The sequence below is a fragment of the Dreissena polymorpha genome, chromosome 1, assembly GCF_020536995.1.
Source record: "Dreissena polymorpha isolate Duluth1 chromosome 1, UMN_Dpol_1.0, whole genome shotgun sequence".
NCBI classification, from domain to species: domain Eukaryota; kingdom Metazoa; phylum Mollusca; class Bivalvia; order Myida; family Dreissenidae; genus Dreissena; species Dreissena polymorpha.
The window spans coordinates 26,918,913-26,940,613 of record NC_068355.1 but is presented as its reverse complement, the minus strand read 5'-3'; the positions used below and the strand labels follow the sequence as shown (position 1 = coordinate 26,940,613).

General features: G+C 34.6%; 1 protein-coding gene and 1 long non-coding RNA gene across 4 annotated transcripts in view; one reads left to right on the top strand and one right to left on the bottom strand.

Moving 5' to 3' along the window:
• The first annotated feature begins 502 nt into the window (after positions 1-502).
• The window catches only part of LOC127864934 (uncharacterized), a 66,833-nt gene continuing 45,634 nt past the window's right edge, over positions 503-21,701 (top strand). For all 3 annotated transcript variants that reach the window (XM_052404825.1, XM_052404823.1, XM_052404824.1), the window contains exon 1: positions 503-1,235. In XM_052404825.1, coding sequence (XP_052260785.1) covers positions 901-1,235 — 335 coding nt within the window. In that variant the 5' untranslated portion in view covers positions 503-900. The remainder of the gene's footprint in view (positions 1,236-21,701) is intronic.
• LOC127864991 (uncharacterized) lies at positions 12,026-14,692 on the bottom strand. Its single transcript, XR_008042431.1, has 3 exons — positions 14,229-14,692; positions 13,561-13,671; positions 12,026-12,943 (listed from the first exon to the last, which is right to left on the bottom strand). It is a non-coding gene; the product is annotated as an uncharacterized LOC127864991 (long non-coding RNA).

Sequence of the window (21,701 nt, the reverse complement as noted above, 5' to 3'; positions counted from 1 at the left end):
TGCACATTTTGAGTTGTGAAAGGTCAAGGTCATCCTTCAAAGTCAAAGGTTAAATTTATGGCTTCTGACAAACACATCTCTTGTTTTTCTTTTTTTTTTTAATATCATCTATTAAATGACCACACACCCACATTATACCCCCTCTCCATGACGGCTTACGTTATACTGTCAAGCACTCAAATAGTCAAGCGCTGCCCTCTGACAGCTCTAATGTATTGCATGTAATTATAATTATAGTTTAGTTTATAAATAGGAAATAATTAATTTCACAATTATATACTAAGCCATTAATAACGTTTTCCTAAAATGTAGTAATGACCTTAACACTTAATGTATAAACAAGTAAATAAACTGTTAAACTTAAAGAGCTTAGATAATTCTATTGATTTCTTCTTAGCGTTAAAAAAACTACCTGCTTATGTAGTGTGTGACAATATGGTTTACTTAAACCATGAAAAAAAGTTCACGTGGTATTTTACATAGTTACGTTGTTTAGAGACAGTTAAGCTCGATTGGGCTTGAACTTGATTTGTGTTTGAATTTATTGTGTTCTTTAATGTTAATGTCGTGGGCTGATTAACTCTACAAACTAGCTTATATGTTTTTGTTTTATGGACTATTTTAACAGAAATATATTTTAACTACTTAAAACAAAAATACACATAGTATGACAATTGGCTAAAGGTTCATGTTCTAATGTTGTGAAACGTTGGTCTATGGTTGAACACATTTATTGCACATATTATGTTTGAATGTATCTATGTTTCAGTGTTTCATGTAATTTTAACTTATAGAGCTGATTAATGTTTGGAACTGGCTTTATTCCTGTGCTTTGTTGCATATCATACACTTAAACTTTTGGAACAAAAACAGTTATTACTTTATAAACATAAAATCAAAATGGCGACAGGTTCTTTGTTTACTGTTGCAAAACGTTTGCGTATGGTTGAAGACTTTCGTTGCACAAATTGTGAAGAACAGAATCTACAGGAATCAGCAGACAACTATTGTGAGGCGTGTCAGACGTTTTATTGCAAAAGATGTAGTCACCTTCATAATCGGCTTTGTAAAGAACACACTACTTTTGGAAGGGGGGATATGAAGAAATGGCCTGTTTCAAAGGAGATGGAGGACTTTGTCAAGAAGTGTGAAGAGCATGAGGATAAAACACTGACACAGTTTTGCAATGATCACAGTCAGCTGTGCTGCTCTGATTGTGTTGTAACAATTCACAGGTATGGGGCACGTATATATCTTAAGTTATACATAATTAACATATCTATGCATTTATTTTTCACTATTTCAAACAACATGATTCATGCATTAATTGTTTCAAAAATGTCATAACTTTAAGCTCCCCTGAACCTTGTACATGTACTTCAGGTGGTGACCAGACGTTTCCACCCCAAACCATTTCCTCACTGTGGACATTTCTATCCCAAACCATTTCCTCACTGTGGATGCTTCCATCCCAAACCTATTCCTCACTCTGGACGTTTCCATCCCAAACCATTTCCTCACTGTGGACGTTTCCATCCCAAACCTTTTCCTCCCAAGACGTTTCCATCCCAAAATAATATGCATGCGGACTTTTCCACCCCAAATTGATATTGGATTAAGTAAAGATAATTATTTTTGTTAAATTTAAACTTTACCTCACCTGATTGCTCAGGTGAGCTTTTGTGACCAGTCTTTGTCCGTCATCTGTCCGTCCGTCCACATTTGTTCGTAAACACTCTAGAGGCCACATTTATTGTCCGATCTTCATGAAACTTGGTCAGAAGCTTTGTCCCAATGAAATCTCGGTCGAGTTCGAAACTGTGTTGTGCAGGGTCAAAAACTTGGTCACTAGGTCAAAAAAAGAAAAAACTTGTAAACACTGTAGAAGTCTCATTCATGCCCAATTCTACATGTAACTTTGTCAAAATGTTTGTCTTAATGATATGTTGGTTTAGTTCAAAAGTGGTTCTGGTCCGTTGAAAAATATGGCCGCCAGTGGGCGGTCAGTTTTCCTTATTTGGCTATAGAGAAACCTTGTAAACACTATAGAAGTCACAATTTTTGCCCAATCATCATGGTCAAAACATTTCGAGGGGTGAAAGCGAAACAGCTCTAAGTGCATTTTAAAAAAATGTTCAGGAGAAGGTTTAAACTGTATCAGAAGAACAATTAAAACAATGAAGGCTTTAAAATTTAAATTTATATTGAGAATTGTCTGCTATAATCATTTTTTTTTTTAAACATGTTTGTATTTTCACAAATAAAGAAGTTATTTGAAAAAATGTCACTAAGACCTTTTTCGCACTAAAATTTCACTTTTTTTTACTTAAAGTAAAGAGCGAAAAAGTTCTAAGTGATTTTAAAACAACGTTTAATGATCAATTTACAGTATTTATTTCATATGCAATACTTTCTACATTTTGAAACTAAGAATATTATACATAAAATGCAAAAAATGGCACTTAGAACCTTTTCGCACTGAAAAACATATTTTTTCGAGTTATTTTTCAGAGCAAAATGTTCTAAGTGACCTAAAGTGAATTGAAAAGTATTGGAAATTCTCACTTTATTGCATATTTTTTCAATTAAATACTCTTAACATTCTTAATATGAGTAATATATTTGGAAATATTGTACATAGAACCATTTTGCTTTAAACAGATAGCATAAAAATACTGTATTGATATTATTTAATAGTGCTGAAAAGTTCAAATTGACAATTTATATTATTTTATTCTAAATACTTTTTTTTTCAATTGTTTGTAATCAAATGTCCCAAAACACTGAATGGATTTTTAGCCGGATTTTTTTCGAAAAAATCTCGGCTTATAGATTGATGTTGTCGGGCGGGCGGGGGGGCGGGCGGGCGGGCGGGCGGGGTGGCGGCGTGCTCGAAAATGTTAAAGTTCTTATTTCATGGTATAACTTTGGTATGCTTGGACCTAGAGTCTTCAAACTTGACATGAAGGTTGGCCAGGATTAACAGATGACCACTGGTCATTTCAAGGTCATTCATTTGAAGGTCAAGGTCACTGTGACCTTCAATATAAAAAATGTTAAAGTTCTTATAACTTTGGTATGCTTGGACCTAGAGTCTTGAAACTTGACATGAAGGTTGGCCATAACTAGTTAGTAACCACTGGTCATTTCAAGGTCATTCATTTGAAGGTCAAGGTCACTGTGACCTTGAATGTAAAAATGTTAAAGTTCTTATTTCATGGTATAACTTTGGTATGCTTGGACCTAGAGTCTTCAAACTTGACATGAAGGTTGGCCAGGATTAACAGATGACCACTGGTCATTTCAAGGTCATTCATTTGAAGGTGAAGGTCACTGTGACCTTCAATATAAAAATGTTAAAGTTGTTATAACTTTGGTATGCTTGGACCTAGAGTCTTGAAACTTGACATGAAGGTTGGCCAGAACTAGTAAGTAACCACTGGACATTTCAAGGTCATTCATTTGAAGGTCAAGGTCACTGTGACCTTGAATGTAAAAATGTTAAAGTTGTTATAACTTTAGTATGCTTGGACCTAGAGTCTTGAAACTTGACATGAAGGTTGGCCAGAACTAGTAAGTAACCACTGGACATTTCAAGGTCATTCATTTGAAGGTCAAGGTCACTGTGACCTTGAATGTAAAAATGTTAAAGTTCTTATTTCATGTTATAACTTTGGTATGCTTGTACCTAGAGTCTTCAAACTTGAAATAAAGATTGGCCAGTACTAGAAGATGACCACTGGTCATTTCAATGTCATTCATTTGAAGTTCAAGGTCACTGTGACCTTAAATGTTAAAATGTTAAAATTGTTATAACTTTGGTATGCTTGGACATAGAGTCTTCAAACTTGACATGAAGGTTTGCAAGCACACTTAGATGACCACTGGTCATTTCAAGGTCATTCATTCTAAGGTCAAGGTCACTGTGACCTTGAATGTAAAAATGTTAAAGTTCTTATAACTTTGGTAGGTAAAAATGTTAAAGTTCTTATTCCATGTTATAACTTTGGTATGCTTGTACCTAGAGTCTTCAAACTTGACATAAAGGTTGGCCAGTACTAGAAGATCACCACTGCTCATTTCAATGTCATTCATTTGAAGGTCAAGGTCACTGTGACCTTCAATGTTAAAATGTTAAAATTGTTATGTATATGCATGCATTCAAAACATAACACAAGGTTTGCTCATGCCTTGAAAAGTACTTACATTTCATTTTGACCTTTGAACAATATTTCAGTAATTTAAGTATTGCATTGACAAAAACACGAAAGGTACTTTCCTGTCATTTAAATCAAAAATCCGGCTTCAATGCGGTCATCTCCGACCGCGGAACTCTTGTTTTTAAATATTGTACTGTTTTACAAAAACAATAACGACATACACTTTGACGAAAGTATAGTAGATGTTGTGTGTGTTTCCAACAATACAGTAACATGTAAGAAAAGGTGAATTGTATCAACGAACTTGATTGAACCTTACTTTTTTCATTCCTTCTTGAAACACGTACATATTGGAATTTTATGCTGATTTTTCCATCATGTTGCTATATTCTATCATATTTGTTATATTGATTAATACTTTGGCAGATTTTGGACTTATTTTGTAGGCAGTCATGTCCATTAAACAACGAACGTTATGGGAAAGTAATTTACAACTTTATATTTTTAATGATTTACAATAATAAGTATTAGCTTGTGTTGAACGTTGCATTATAAATAACACACCTAGTATTTTTAGAAGGAGCATTGCAACTTAGATAGGTAATACTGAACTGTTATAAGGAAATAATTAGCAAATTTACAAAATATCATAATTTGCACAAATTGACATCATTCAGTTGTTTGATTACATCTCATCAGAATTGTAACCTTCTGATTTACATCCACTGGAACCGATACAAAGCAAATCACATCACACCAGAATAGAAACTAACTGATGAGCATCCATTACCAGCCGAAACACATCACACCAAAATAGTTGCCTACTGATTCACAATTAGCCAGATCAGTTACCAACTGAATCACATCACACCAGAATGGTAACCTATTGCTTAACATTTCAGTTACCAACCAAATCACATCACACCAGAATTGTTACCTATGGATTCTCCTTTCACAAGCACATTAAGCAACCCAATTACATCACACCAGAATGGTTTCCTTCTGATTCACATTTCACCATCTCAGTTACCAACCGAATCACATCACACCAGAATGGTTACCTACGGATTCTCATTTTACCAACACAGTAAGCAACCAAATCACATCACATCACAATGGTTACCTATTGATTCACATTTCACCATCTCAGTTACCAACGGAATAACATCACAACAGAATGCAGGTAACCTACTGATTCACATTTCACCAACACAGTAAGCAACCAAATGACATCACACCAAAATGGTTACCTATTGATTCACATTTCATCATCTCAGTTACCAACCGAATAACATCACACCAGAATGGTTACCTATGGATTCTCATTTTACCAACACAGTAAGCAACCAAATCACATCACACCAGAATGGTTACCTAAGGATTCCCATTTCACAATCTCAGTTACTAACCGAATCACATCACACCAGAATGGTTACCTACGGATTCTCATTTCACCAACACAGTAAGCAACCAAATTACATCACACAAAAATGGTTACGTACTGATTCACATTTCACCATCTCATTTACCAACCGAATCACATCACACCAGAATGGTAACCTACTGATTCACATTTCACCATCTCAGTTACCAACCAAATCACATCACTCCAGAATGGTTACCTATGGATTCTCAATTCACCAACACAGTAAGCAACCTAATCACATCACACCAGAATGGTAACCTACTGATTCACGTTTCACCATCTTAGTTACCAACCTTATCACATCACACTAGAATGGTTACTTAAGGATTCACATTTCGCCATCTCATGTACCAACCGAATCACATCACATTAGAATGGTTACCTACTGGTTATAATACACCAAATAGTTTCCCTATATAAATCAATGTAAAAGCGACAACTTTGAGCAAAATAAATGCAACATTTTGCACATAGAGACCCCCATAACCATACCTTTTCTTAAAGGCCATTCTTAGCGGAATCGATTTATGCAATAAAAAATATATGTCATGTACAAAGCAAGAAAGAACTTGACACAAATCAAAATCGACTGTTTTTGCAAATTTTATTTTCGGCCGTTTCTTAGTGAAATGTAACCTTTTCTACTGCAATGGTTTACTTTAGTCTTCAAGTGTATCATTTATCAGGGATTCAGTTGTGAACACCTATTCATGCCCTACCATTATCTCCGCAAGATAACACCCGAATAATGGTAAAAAGTGTAAAACATGCCTTCCTGTCAACTATGGTATTTTTTTAGAGAGTACAGCCCTACATGAAGCGATCATTTAGTGTATTGTAACCTATAAGACAACGTTTACTGTTAACATCGCGAAAAATAAGCACTTCTCGATACTTATAATCCTATTTTCTATGTGCATGCCAATTTTCAGACCGATCTTTCACGTAGAAATGCTTGAAAATGCATTTTATTATAACGCCTGATAAGCCATGTGGCTTTCGCGTTCGGAGCTTTGATTTATAACGGGCGTTCAGGCGCAAAACGATTACCCTAAATAATTACAATCGGTCAAAATACTGGAATATTGTTACAAGCTATGTAGAAAAAGAAGTAAACAACTATTAAAACGTGTTCATGAGCTCTTTCAGCACAAATTGTTGCGATTTGAGATGCTCAAGACGAGTTTTTGTACGTTTTTTTTCTTATTTTCCTCTGAAAACGTATTTTTTTCTTAAAAACTCACGATGCTCCTTAAATTCGCGAAACAAACGCATTTATTCCGTGAAATTTGCCAAAACGCGTCATATCCCACTAAAAAATGATGATTTTCTGTAAATACAGCTCCTTTGTGACAAGGCCTGGTTTTGCGTATAAGACAACGCTTACTGTTAACATCGCGAAAAATAAGCACTTCTCGATACTTATAATCCTATTTTCTATGTGCATGCCAATTTACAGACCGATCTTTCACGTAGAAATGCTTGAAAATGCATTTTATTATAACGCCTGATAAGCCATGTGGCTTTCGCGTTCGGAGCTTTGATTTATAACGGGCGTTCAGGCGCAAAACGATTACCCTAAATAATTACAATCGGTCAAAATACTGGAATATTGTTACAAGCTATGTAGAAAAAGAAGTAAACAACTATTCAAACGTGTTCATGAGCTCTTTCAGCACAAATTGTTGCAATTTGAGATGCTCAAGACGGGTTTTTGTACGTTTTTTTTCTTATTTTCCTCTGAAAACGTATTTTTTTCTTAAAAACTCACGATGCTCCTTAAATTCGCGAAACAAACGCATTTATTCCGTGAAATTTGCCAAAACGCGTCATATCCCACTAAAAAAATGATGATTTTCTGTAAATACAGCTCCTTTGTGACTAGGCCTGGTTTTGCGTTTAGGTCATAATACACCAAATAGTTTCCCTATATAATTCAATGTAAAAGCGACAACTTTGAGCGAAAATAAATGCAACATTTTGCACATAGAGACCCCCATAACCATACCTTTTCTTAAAGGCCATTCTAAGCGGAATCGATTTATGCAATAAAAAAGATATGTCATGTACAAAGCAAGAAAGAACTTGACACAAATCAAAATCGACTGTTTTTGCAGCTTTTTTTTCCGGCCGTTTCTTAGTGAAATGTAACCTTTTCTACTGCAATGGTTTACTTAAGTCTTCAAGTGTATCATATTTCAGGGATTCAGTTGTGAACACCTATTCATGCCCTACCATTATCTCCGCAAGATAACACCCGAATAATGGTAAAAAGTGTAAAACATGCCTTCCTGTCAACTATGATATTTTTTTAGAGAGTACAGCCCTACATGAAGCGATCATTTAGTGTATTGTAACCTACTGATTCTCATTTCACAAATACAGAAAGCAACCAAATCACATCACACCAGAATGGTTATATACTAGTGATCAACAATTCACCATCTCAGTTACCAACTAGAAATGGCGCGGCAGAGGCCGACGCGTATCCCCACGCCGAATGTTTGACCTAGGTGTGCCCCAGGGTTGGTAATGGGGCCATGCATAGCTGAGATTGACCGTATTGTCATAAGAGAAGTTCATCATCAATTAGAAGTGAATTGGTGTAGAAATGAAGAAGTTATAGTAAAAGGCAATTTTGGGTGGGTGTGACATATGTGGGCAGGGCGCCCCAGGGTTGGTAATTGTGCCATGCATAGTTGAGATTGACCGTATTGTCATAAGAGAGGTTCAGTATCAATTTGAAGTGAATCGGTGTAGAAATGAAGAAATTATAGTAAAAGGCAATTTTGGGTGGGTGTGGTCTATGTGGGCGGGGCGCCCCAGGGTTGGTAATGGGGCCATGCATAGTTGAGATTGACTGTATTGTCATAAGAGAAGTTCAATATCAATTTGAAGTGAATCGGTGTAGAAATGAAGAAATTATAGTAAAGGCAATTTTGGGTGGGTGTGGTCTATGTGGGCGGGGCCCCAGGGTTGGTTATGGGGCCATGCATAGTTGAGATTGACCCTAATGTCATAAGAGAAGTTCAGTATCAATTTGAAGTGAATCCGTGTAGAAATGAAAAAATTATAGTAAATGGAATTTTTTGGTGGGTGTGGCCTATGTGGGCGGGCGCCCCAGGGTTGGGATTGGGGCCATGCATAGTTGAGATTGACCCTAATGTCATAACAAAAGTTCAGTATCAATTTGAAGTGAATCCATGTAGAAATGAAAAAATTATAGTAAATGGAAATTTTTGGTGGGTGTGGCCTATGTGGGCGGGGCGCCCCAGGGTTGGGAATGGGGCCATGCATGGTTGAGATTGACCGTATTGTCATAGGTGAGGTCCAGTATCAATTTGAAGTGAATCGGTGTAGAAATAAAGAAGTAAATGTAAAATAACCTAAAAAAATGAGTGATAATTTCTGACGCGGCCCCACCCCAACCCCTATAACTTTTGACCCAGGGGTCAGATCAAAATTCCAAATAGTGCAGGGTCGCACATATGCTCATAGCTACCATGTGTGTAAATTTCAAGGTTCTAGTGCTTTTAGTGTAGGAGGAGATAGTGGCCAGGACGGACGGACAGACGGACGGACAGACGGACGGACAGACAGACGGACGGACGGACGGCGGAGATCACCACAATATCCCCACCTTTTTTTCAAAAAGCGTGGGGATAATAAAATAACATATCACTAGAATGGTAACAAACCATATCACAATTCACCAGCATGGTAATCTTCTAAGTTACATCATAGCAGCAGAGTTATGAGCACAGTTTCCTACAAATTCGTATCTTTCCAGAAAAGTTATTAATGTATTGACCAACTTATTCACATCTCACCTCAGTTACAAATTAGTGTTTGTAAATACCACAATAACAACTAATTTACATTCATGTTTGTTAATATTTATTTATTGAGAAATGTTAATAAATATGTTTCACTGTCTATGCATAGAACTAACTAGGTTCTCGGTAATTTTGAACGCGTTTTTCACGAGAGGCAAAATAGAAATATATAAAGGTATCTGACATTTACACAACTTAACATTCTAAACACAATGCACTTTAATGAGTTTATTCTTTGTGGTTTTGTAACAAAATAATTTGTTTTACATTCAGAACTAGGAAGAGGGTGAAACAAGGATCACATCTCCTTGAAATTAATTCCAAAGTCAACTAGCTTTTATGCAATTAAGGTTTCAATTTTTCAATTAGCTTTATAGTTTTAAGTACAGACAGGTATCAGTGATTTTTTTTGTTACAGCCTGTGGCATTTGGATTGGGAAAATTAGCGCGATAAACCATGAAATTGGGAAAAAATAGCGTGATAAACCATGAAATTGGGAAAAATTATAAATATGATTATAAGAACAGAATAAAAATTGCTAAGTTCATGTTTGACAGCATTTTTATATTATAAAGTGTTGCTTTCATGTCTTCTTACAACGTTTAGTTAATATCCTTCCACATGCATATTAAACTTGCAATAATCTATAGATTCTTCAATATACATGTACCATTATGATTTAATCATAATCTCTTTAAGAGTATGAATTTAATTCAGGATGTTTTTTAAAGTAAAATATGATATGGTGAAAACATTAACAAATATTAACAAACACGCTTTTGTGTTCTTGCTGTGTTAATGTTGTATTAAATGGAGCTTAAAAAATACATTTTATTTGTTTACCTTTTAATATCTTGCACAATTGACATCCTCAGTTCAATGCTATTTCACCAAACTATACAGCGTGACAAACATAATAAAGCAGAATATGCATATGAATCTTAATATACACAGATCCATTAACATATAAATCAAATCATGTTTGTCTCTTTCCATTTTCGAAAGGTTCTCGTCTTAAATGCTTTAACTTTGTGAACTCCAATTTCCCTACACAGATTTCCGTGACGCACATTCACTGTGAACATTTCTAATAAATATTTGTTGTTGTTCATCTCAAACATAGTATTTGCGTTAATTGACACACACATTAAATTATCTCCTAATAACCATGTGACATCCGCTGTTAATTTTAGTGTTATTTATCATTTTTGCTGCTCATCGCAAACTTCTCGTCTGCTTGCCGCCATCTTGGACGTGTGTAAAAACAGGCGTTAACAATCGGGATACATCGACTATCGTCGGTATCCTCCGCAATATAGAGAGAGATGTGTGGATAGCAACGTAAAATCGTATTCGGCTACATTCGCGAACATTCGTAAATCAGTTGTCATTCGGCGAAGACTCGACAAGCTCGATTGGCACTCGTTCTACGAAATTAACGCTAAATGAAATTGTAATCTTATTGGCTCAATTGGGAAAATTTGGTCATTTTTTGGGAAATTTTGATCAGATTTTTGGAAAAAAAAAAAAATTGGAATTGGGAAGCAGCCGAATATCGGCGGTAATTTTGGGCAAAAAAATCACTGGGTATGTATAAAACATAATTTGAAATAGCCATAAAATCCTTATATTAATGTTGTCAAAAATTTTAACAAATATGTTATACAACACAAAATAATGAAAGAAAATAAAAAAATACCCAAAATTTACTGGGAAAAAGGTCTAAGTGCATAATTTTATCAATATTTTTTCTTACTTTGTCATCAGTTACATAATAGTATCTATTCAGGAGGTTTTTCAAATACAAATATATTATTTCTTGTAAATATATTCCTCAATAATTGATAAAAGTGTCATTTAAAATTATCTTAACATCAACAACCTGAATGCGAAAGAGCTCTAAGTAGCACTTCACTGCAAATAGAGCCTTTTCGCTCTAAAAACATAATTAAATTTCACTTCGAGCTTTAGGACAAATTTCAATTTTACTTTTTAATTGATTGCCTGGAACTAAGATATTTTAATACATGATGGGCATGGATGTTGCAATGCAAAATATACAAAAAAGTCATTTTGTGAAAAAAATGTCACTTAGAACTGTTTCGCTTTCACCCCTCGACTTGGACTCGCAGTCGCAGGGGTTTTCAACCTTATATATCAGGAGCCTATTAAAGGCCCCTTTCCCAATTAAAAAATTCATTAAAATCATGCAGTTTTCCAAAGATCCTTACTTACACCAGCTTTTTCATTTCCCAAAGCAGTAATTTTAGCGAGAATTCCCGGGTGTACTTTGTCCAGGGTTTTCCATGGAAATCCATGGAAAATATGAGGCTGGAGTATTCGGACTAAGTTTCCAGCCTTTTCCAGCGTCAATATTTAAAAAAAAAGGGTGGAAAATTGTCCATGGTATGTGGAAATAGCCTGGAATAGTTTCCATGGTTTTCCAGGCTCCCTGGAATAATTACCATGGAACAATTTCCAGGGTTTTCCAGCCAGCATGGAATAAATACCGTCCGAATACTCCATGTAATCTGGAAAACCATGGATTTTTTTCCAGGGTTTTCCAGATTACATGGAGTATTCGGACGGTATTTTTTCCATGCTGGCTGGAAAACCCTGGAAAATGTTCCAGGGTTTTTCCTTGTTTAATATTCCATGGATGCCTGGTATAACATGGAAAATTGTCCAGCGTTTACCATGGTCACTGAATAGAAAAAGAAATTTCTGGTCTAAAAACAATATTCATGTATTAAATGAATACAATACTCACAGCTTAAATAAATCATAATTTAAGGTTAGATTAAAACAAAACAAAAAATCAACATAATGCCTTAGTTTCTTCGATGTATTATTTTGTTCACAATTCATCAAAATATAACATCAGATTACAAATTGTGTTACATTTATTTAACAAATTATTCAGATCAAACAAGTGTTGTTTAATACATGCTTACAAAGCCTCTATGTCCATTATCATAAATCAGGCCCTTACATAACAGAACAGGCGCTACTTTAAAGTTTAAAAAGTATAATGCAACCTTCACAACATGTATTCAAAGTAACAAAATACAATTAAGCAAGTCAAGTAATATACAGTAACAATTCACGAACCCTGTACAAACGATATACAAGAAACAAAATGAAAAATTTAAGTTATTTTAGCTAATTCATGTTAGTTACAATATATGTAGCTGCCCATGAGCACAAGGATACTATTTTTCTCAGCTACTTTCACTTTAATGCAATTTAGGTGCTCAATTTCATTAAAATACTTTTATATAATTTTATTGTTCAAAGAAATTCAGAACATAATGCATGTACATGTATTACTTTCCAAGTGACAGTTTAAAATATAATTGCAAGTCTAAAACTTGTGTAGGCAGCTTAGTAAATTATAAGTACCCAGGTGGGATAAAATTACAGTTTTTAAAAACTTTTTTGTTAATTAGCTGGGCTTCAGTAGGTCGTGGATCTTTTATAGAACTTGTACTGCTGTTATACTGTACGGCCCCTGCATGGTCTGCAAGAAAAACAAAGCAAACAATATTACAAGAAAGTCATAAGTTTTTTACATTCATCTGTAAAAGTAAATGTGCAGCAATCATATGATTGAATATCTATACTTCAATGCTCATTCATATTTTAATCTATTTTAGATATTTCATATCACTGCTCAATTCGGTACATGTGGCTTTTTTGTATTTGAGCGAACATTTACGATCCTAAGTAGTTAGCAATTCTTTCTTTTCCATTTACTGAAATTTATTCTCTTAAAGTTTGCAAGCGGGCTTTAATCTACTTGCAAACAGGCAACCACACAGGAAAACTGAGACTTTCAAGTGAATAAATTGGTGATTTAACTTATATTTTTATATGACTCTCTTTTATTTTGAAATTTATATTGTTAAATGCCCCAAAACGGGGTACACTAGCATGTATCTGGAAACTCAAACATACATGTATATAGGAATTTTATATTCAGATATTGCTATATGAAAGTTATGCTAATTTGCTAATTCATATAAAAATAACTTGTAATTGAAACTAGACCAAAATATTGGATACCAAAAAGACAAAATACTTTCAGGTGGTTAACACTAAATTACTTATATGAGCTCGGGGCATAACAATATTTACCATGAATTTGTGGCCATGTTAGTCCTCTTAGTAAATGCGCCAAAAGAGCCGCTTTGCTGTCTTGGGTTATTTCCCTGCCAAACTCTGCAGTATCTTTCATCAACTGGTCAGCTACAGTTAAAGCACATAATGAAAATGTATATAGAAAATAATTCAAGTATTGTTTTAAATATTTAGTAAAATGGTCTTTAAATAATAACTTACAATGAAGTTAATACATCACAAAGCATAGCATAACAAAATTTGTAGGTATGATTAGTACAAATTTATTATTGCTATAATTAGAATGATGTGTAATTCTGTTGGTATCAAAATGCACAGTGAAACCTAAAAAACAATGCTATTGGTTTAATTAATTTATTTATAAACATTAACAGCATTAATGAGCATTGATTTCTCATCATGCACAGCACATAACTCCCTTAGCCTCAGTTCCCTAGCCATGCATTATAAACTTCCGATACTACATTCAAGCTTATTAAAATCTCCACATAGGACTTCCTTTATCAAGCTGCAAACTGCACTTAGTGAAAATGTGTGTGACAGCTGCTTTTAAACTTCTATATTTGCCATACTTTTACCTAAAATGTCACATAAAAAAGGTCTACAATGATGACATAAGAAGAATAAATTTAAAAGAATATTTAGAAATAATGAAAAGCACAAACCTTCAGTTGTTGTTCTATTCCTAGACAGACTTCTGAAACACTTGTATGCATCACTTTTTAACAACATTTCATGTCACTTTCCAAATGATATCCATACATTATTATTTTAAGAAATTCTTGTTAATGGAAAAACTCATTAACTCTACTGTTTGTGAACATTACATTAACTTCATTTTAACAACAAGTTTAACCTGCATATTTTACAATACGCCTGCTCCAGAATTTCAATCTAACAGGTAAACTTTCTGTATTTGAACTCAGCCAATCAGAAAAGGCTGTGATATTTTATAACCAATAGATTAGCAGCAGACATATCTGACTCACACACAGGTTTATCAGATAGTTTGTTAATTGCAAACCTGGACTGTAGTTAAATATTGAGTGTGTATACACCTTGAACAGGGTTAAGGAATTTAAACTTGTAGACATTGCTTTGAAAGTGACTACTATTACTTCTACTACTAGTACTACTACTACTACTACTACTACTTCTGCAAAACTACTACTACTATTATAACAGCCACAACAACAACAACAACTACTACTACTACTACTACTACTACTACTACTACTACTACTACTACTACTACTACTTCTACTACTACTGCTACTTCTACTTATACTACTACTACTACTACTTCTACTACTACTATTACTTCTACTAAAACTGCTGCTTCTACTGCTACTACTACTACTACTGCTTCAACTACTACTACTGCTTCAACTACTACTACTACTACTGCTACTGCTGCTGCTGCTACTACTCCTGCTGCTGCTGCTGCTACTACTACTACTGCTACTGCTGCTGCTGCTGCTACTACTACAACTCCTGCTGCAGCAACTACTACTACTACTACTGCTGCTGCTGCTGCTGCTGCTGTTACTACTACTACTACTACTACTACTACCACTACTACTACCACTACTACTACTACTACTACTTCTACTACTACTACTACACTACTACTACTACTACTACTAGTAGTACTTCAACTACTATTGCTACTACTACTGCTACTACTACCTACTGATGCTGCTGCTACTGCTACTACTGCTGCTGCTGCTACTTCTACTACTACTACTTCTACTACTACTACTTCTACTACTACTACTGCTGCTGCTGCTTATGCTACTTCCTTAACTACTACTTCTACTGCTGCTACTAGTATTGTTATTATTATTTATTCTACTATTGCTACCATTACTGCTACTATTCCTGTAAATGCTAAAACAACAACACAATAATAACTGCTACTACTGCTACTGTCACTTTAATTTGCACCAATAGTATAATTATCAGTAGTTTAACTGCTTGTACAACTTATACAACAACCACTTTTACTTCTACTCCTACAACATATTCTACTGCCAGCCTCAGCATTACTACTTCTACCACTACTACTACTACTATAACAACTACTATTTCTGCCCAAACTATGAACATTGTTTTATGTTTTATTCATATGTTGTGTAAATTGTTGAACTCTGATTTACTTTGAATAAATGTGTTGCATTTTTATAAGTTATTTTCTCCTCTTATAAAGTCTAAGTTTTTTCCAGGGTCAGCTGAAAATGTTAGTGTCTTTTCCATGCTTAAAAAATTCTATGTTCCACTTTCCATGCTATCTGGAAATATTTTCCATGGTTATCCAGCCTATATCCAGCGTTTTCCATTCCTTTTCCATGCTTTTCCATCCAAGGCTGGAAAATGCTTGGGAAAAAAGTCCACGTTTCATGGACATTTCTAGAACAAAACCCTGGAAAACCCTGGAAACTGTTTCAAATTCCAGGGATTTCCATGGAATTCCATGTTATACCATGGATTGCCAGCCTAAGTTCCATGATTACCCTGGACAATGTACACCCGGGTAATCTTCCCAAAATCCATAGGTTAGGTCCTCTTTCCAATGAAGCGAGGAAAACCCCTGACTCGTTTTTTTGATTCGGAGACTCGTAGATTTGCAGGTTATGGAGTCCCAGGACTCAGATGAGAACAATTGTAAAAAATCACTGCGAGGACCGATCATCAGGGATTTCAATAGATTTTAAAAACCAGGAGTCAATGACCCCTGGACTGAAATTTTGAGGAGTCAAATTTAAAAATGCTGGGGTCAATTTTGAAGCGTGCTAATTGTGTTTTTGTCTGTATTATTCAATTTTTTTAATACAAATATGCTCTAAGAGTAACACAATATCTTTAAAAGTTATACTGCTTTATTAAATAAAAAATACCATGATAAATAACACAACATATTTTAATGAATTGGTACACAAAGATAAGGACACACTTATCAATAATTTGTGCGAACACTATCGACTAAGTTTTTCTAAAACAAAACATGTTCATTTTACAACTTTTTATTATTTCTATCACTATACTATGTTTATTTGTAAAAACAATAAATGCTCATTAAATCTACTTCATCATAACACATTTAAGTCTTTAACACATTTAAGTAATTTAAGATATGTACCAGTAGCACCGTTCCATCACATATTTATCCTCATTATATTATCATCATCCCTATGATAGCTTTTGTACAAAAACACAATCTAAATGCATGGAACATCTAGTATATCTATTACTGTTTATCCGATTACAATACATGTCCGAAATATATACACTTAAGAATGCCTTACCAGTAGTAGTTTAACTTTAATTATCCAAATTTTCCTTGTTATCTGGTTTAACAAACCTTATCAAATGTTTGATACATCCAGTTAATGCTTTCTCCATTATTGAATCACCATTACTTGTAATTTGAATCGCCATTTTTTAATTGAACGCGGGTTCAATGTTAATTTACAATACGTCCGCCATATACAATATTGAAGGTCATGACGTAGCAATTAATTCTACTCGGATAATTTATGTATCTCATCGAGGAAATGTGTTTTCTTAATGTTTATGTGTAGTATTATGACTTGTAAGTATAAAAAATGAACTGTGATTCCAGTTTATATAATATGGGCGTTACTAGTAATTATCGGTGGATTAGCAACTTTCAGGTCAAAGGTCAAGGTCACGGTGACCCGAAATAGTAAAATGGTTTCTGGATGAGAACTCAAGAACGCTTATGCCTAGGATCATAGGTACATTGATTATGACAGATGGCAGATGACCCTTTTTGATTTTCAGGTCACTAGGTCAAAGGTCAAGTCACAGTGACCTGAAGCAGTAAAATGGTTTCTAACATAATCACACAATGGCTACCACTGCAACTGACAGCCAATTTTGGGGAATGTGTGTTTTACAAACAGCCCTTGTTAGGATTTTATCAGTCAATAGTGTGTATGCCCAGCCTTGATTGATGTGTGAGGTATATATTGATTGACCAAACCGTCCATTTGTACTTTACTTGACATTTGCCTTAGTTGGCAATTATATTTTTTACTAATGCTTATTTCTGGATTTATCGTTATTGTCATTATTCAAGCTGTTGGCATTGCATTGAAACCACTTCTGGGACATTCATCAACAATCTTTGACTAATACAACATGGTAAAATTTTAAGACATTAGTACCAAAAAAAAAGAACAGAGGCAAAAATGATCAAAGTTTAAAAAAAAAATAGAATAGATTGATTTCAGTACAGCCAACGTGGAACAAACATATTTTGCGACCGCGGCTGCAATGCGAAACGAGTCGATTTTGAGTCGGCCGTTGAAGCATTTCGAAGCGAAGCTTCGCATCTTTCCGCCGAGACATGCCGAGGCAAGCCGCGATCTGCGACATGACGCCGAGTCCATGCGCATCTTCAAATCAAAATCTTTTTTAAATGATTAGTTAGTCAAAGAAATTTAAAAGAACAATTATAATTAAATTTAAAATCATGATTAATTTAATGCGCACAGATTCAAAATAGATAAATTAGTTAATAAAAAAATATGCTGTTGTTTTGTTTTTAGTGATTGCATTCCCATTTCTAAAGAAATTGCTGTCATCCGGATATAAATAATTATTATTTTAAAAGAATGCAAATAAAAAAAATCGAATTAATTAAAACAAAATACGATTATCACAGGCATGTATTAATAAAATTGCAATAATCTTTTACCATTGTCATTTATAGAATCGGCTTAATTACTTTAAGTTACTTTGTGTGCGTTTATTGCACTGTATGATTATTGTCTTTATATTAAAACGATCAACAGACATATTTGTTTTGGGTTTAATTTTTACGACAACATGTATTAGCATATAAGCATATTTAACGTGGCTGGCCCCAAGTTAGTTGGTTTCCTGCCGGTAGTGTATGTATTTCACACATAAATGTCACGTAATTATGTGTTGGCTCATACGAGTTGTCAAGAATCCAGCAGTTGGTTGATTTATAATTGCTTGTTGTTTTTGCTACAATATTTGAGCTGAGACAATTAGCAGTTGAAGCCACATCAATAACCAACACTTAATTGTTGTTTTGTTAATTATCAGCTTATTATAACTATTGTTTGACTATGTGTATATAAATTAGTTTCATTTTGTTTACATTATGCAGTTGATATCGCTAATCATTACCCGATAATCCCGTATATTCCAGTTTTAAAGGAAATTCCGGTAAATATTTACGATAAAAGTGCTCAAGACACACACACATTCGCAATTACATTTTGTATTCTCAAGTATCAAGTACATTTTGGCGTTTGTTACCATTTAAAGATGTGATGAAATAACGCCCAATCGGGGCGGTTTTTATGTCCCCCACTATAGTAGTGGGGGACATATTGTTTTTGCCGTCTGTTGGTCTGTACGTTGGTCTGTACGTTGGTCTGTTTGCGCCAACTTTAACATTTTGCAATAACTTTTGCTATATTGAAGATAGCAACTTCATATTTGGCATGCATGTGTATCTCATGAAGCTGCACATTTTGAGTGGTGAAAGGTCAAGGTCATCCTTCAAGGTCAGAGGTCAAATATATGTGGCAAAAATCGCTCATTTTATGAATTATTTTGCAATATTGAAGATAGCAACTTGATATTTGGCATGCATGTGTATCTCATGGAGCTGCACATTTTGAGTGGTGAAAGGTCAAGGTCATCCTTCAAGGTCAGAGGTCAAATATGTGTGGCCCAAATCGCTTATTTTATAAATACTTTTGCAATATTGAAGATAGCAACTTGATATTTGGCATGCATGTGCATCTCATGGAGCTGCACATTTTGAGTGGTGCAACTTCAAGGTCAAGGTCATCCTTCAAGGTCAGAGGTCAAATATATGTGGCCCAAATCGCTTATTTTATGAATACTTTTGCAATATTGAAGATAGCAACTCGATATTTGGCATGCATGTGTATCTCATGGAGCTGCAAATTTTTAGTGGTGAAAGGTCAAGGTCATCCTTCACAAGGTCAAGGTCATCTTTCAAGGTCAAACATCATATAGGGGGACATTGTGTTTCACAAACACATCTTGTTTCCCCATTGAACACGCATAAATCATCTGACATGATGAATGTTTTTATACAACACAAAATACACCCAAACTTTCCATGCAACGTTGTACATGTCTGCATAATTTTCGCTCGCTTTTTATGGAGACAAAGGATATTTTAGCACTGTTTATTTGACGCTAGAATTTGTTAATGTAGCATTAGCATTTAAATTCGGAAGTGTGTTGCGGATTACATATTAAAGAAAGCTCATTTCAGAATCAAACGAAACATTAACATTGTGCGTAATTTATTCAACGATAATTTGTTAAAGCGCACTTAGTGCCATATCGCTTATTAAAACGTGAAAATAATTAATATGAAAGTAGCATAAATCTAGGTTTCTATGCTACACAAATGTACATGTAGGTGTATATCTTTTCACTCAATCTGCCGCGTATGTATGCGGCGAATTTACTCTGTGAAAGTAGGCAAGGTTAAAACAGACTGCGTCGTTGCGCAGATCGATGCCAAGTGCCTCAGCAATACGCCCGTGAACACTTGACACGCCCGCTGCAAACTAAATTTCGGGCTGTGGCGTACATGTAGCCGCAGATTATGTTCCGCGTTGGCTGTAATGTAGATCAAGCATCTAAAAAAAATGAAACCACTTCTGTCATATTAACATAGTATAATTTAAAAACTGTAAACTGTAAGCGGGTGCTTAACACTACACTTCTACAGACAAATATTGTATGAAATAAATATTATTTATTACCAAAATAGTTTTTTTTAGAGTTGGTCAATGTTAATTTGGAGTAGACAGATAATACTAATAGTATTACTATACACAAATTGGTTTCATACATTAAAACAATTGTTTCACAAAGTACACAGCATAAAGGGATATGCTATATGGTTTTCAACACATGTCAATTGTTTAAGGATAATATTTTTTCGGGTCAGGTAAAAAAAGCCTTCAAAGTGCTAACTGTAAAAGTTGTATGGCCATAATTGGTATATAAGTTGCGATTGAAATTTTGCTGATGACAAGTGTTATTGTGTATTATGTTTGAATGCTTTTACAAACATATTACATTACGCGTCCCGCGATTTTTGCCTAAATCACCAACACTTGGTGGTCATTATTTATTTTGGGTTAAAAATTATCGCGATCTCGCACGTTTCATCACGCTAGGTCGAGCATGATCACCGTGTATGCATAAATATCTCCGCGGTGATTCACCGCGTTTCACCCCGTTCGCGGTCAACGCAGTGAAGAACGATTTTCCTACGTTACATGTACATGTCTAATCTTCACAAAGATTATAGCAATATGGGATTATTAGCATTGTTGGCAGATATAAGAGAGTAGCCTTTTAAAAATTTCAACATGTATTTCACACCCATGTCCCCGACAGGTTATTTTTTACTTTTTAAATGCTGCGTATAAAACAAAACAGTGTTCATACCTAGCCTTATGATGCCGCAACTGGAGGAGTGATAATTGCGTTATTGGTTATGCAATTAACAGTTTGAAGCCATGGAGAACTCATAACTGATTGTAATGTAATCGTCGTATTTTCTCCGAGTCTCTCGATTCCCCGATACATACGTTTCAACTGTCTCAATCACATTCATGCAACTTCTTCCGTCTTTATCCATTGCTCGATAATCCCGCATATGCCCTATTTCCATTTTAAAAGCGAATTCTGGTTAATATTGATGATAAGAGTCCTAAAGAATGTCATACACGCTGTATTGTAACCGTTGCGCTGTTTCAGTTCCTTCATTATTGAAACAATTATTGTATTGTATACTGACTACACACTTAAGTGTCATATTCAGTTCATGATCTTCTTCAACGACCAATAAACAACTTAATTTATATTTAGATTAAATGCAACATGTACACATCATTTTCTGGGAATCAAGAAAGCGAGTTTATTTTGAGAAAATAAACCAATATCTGTTTAATGAATTTGTCAAACTTTTATATATATATATATTAGCAATTCTTATGAAAATAAATATTGTTATTTTAAATGTTTTAAGCATATTAAGTCTTTTTCTGAGAGCATATATGGGAATTAACTGTGTGAGC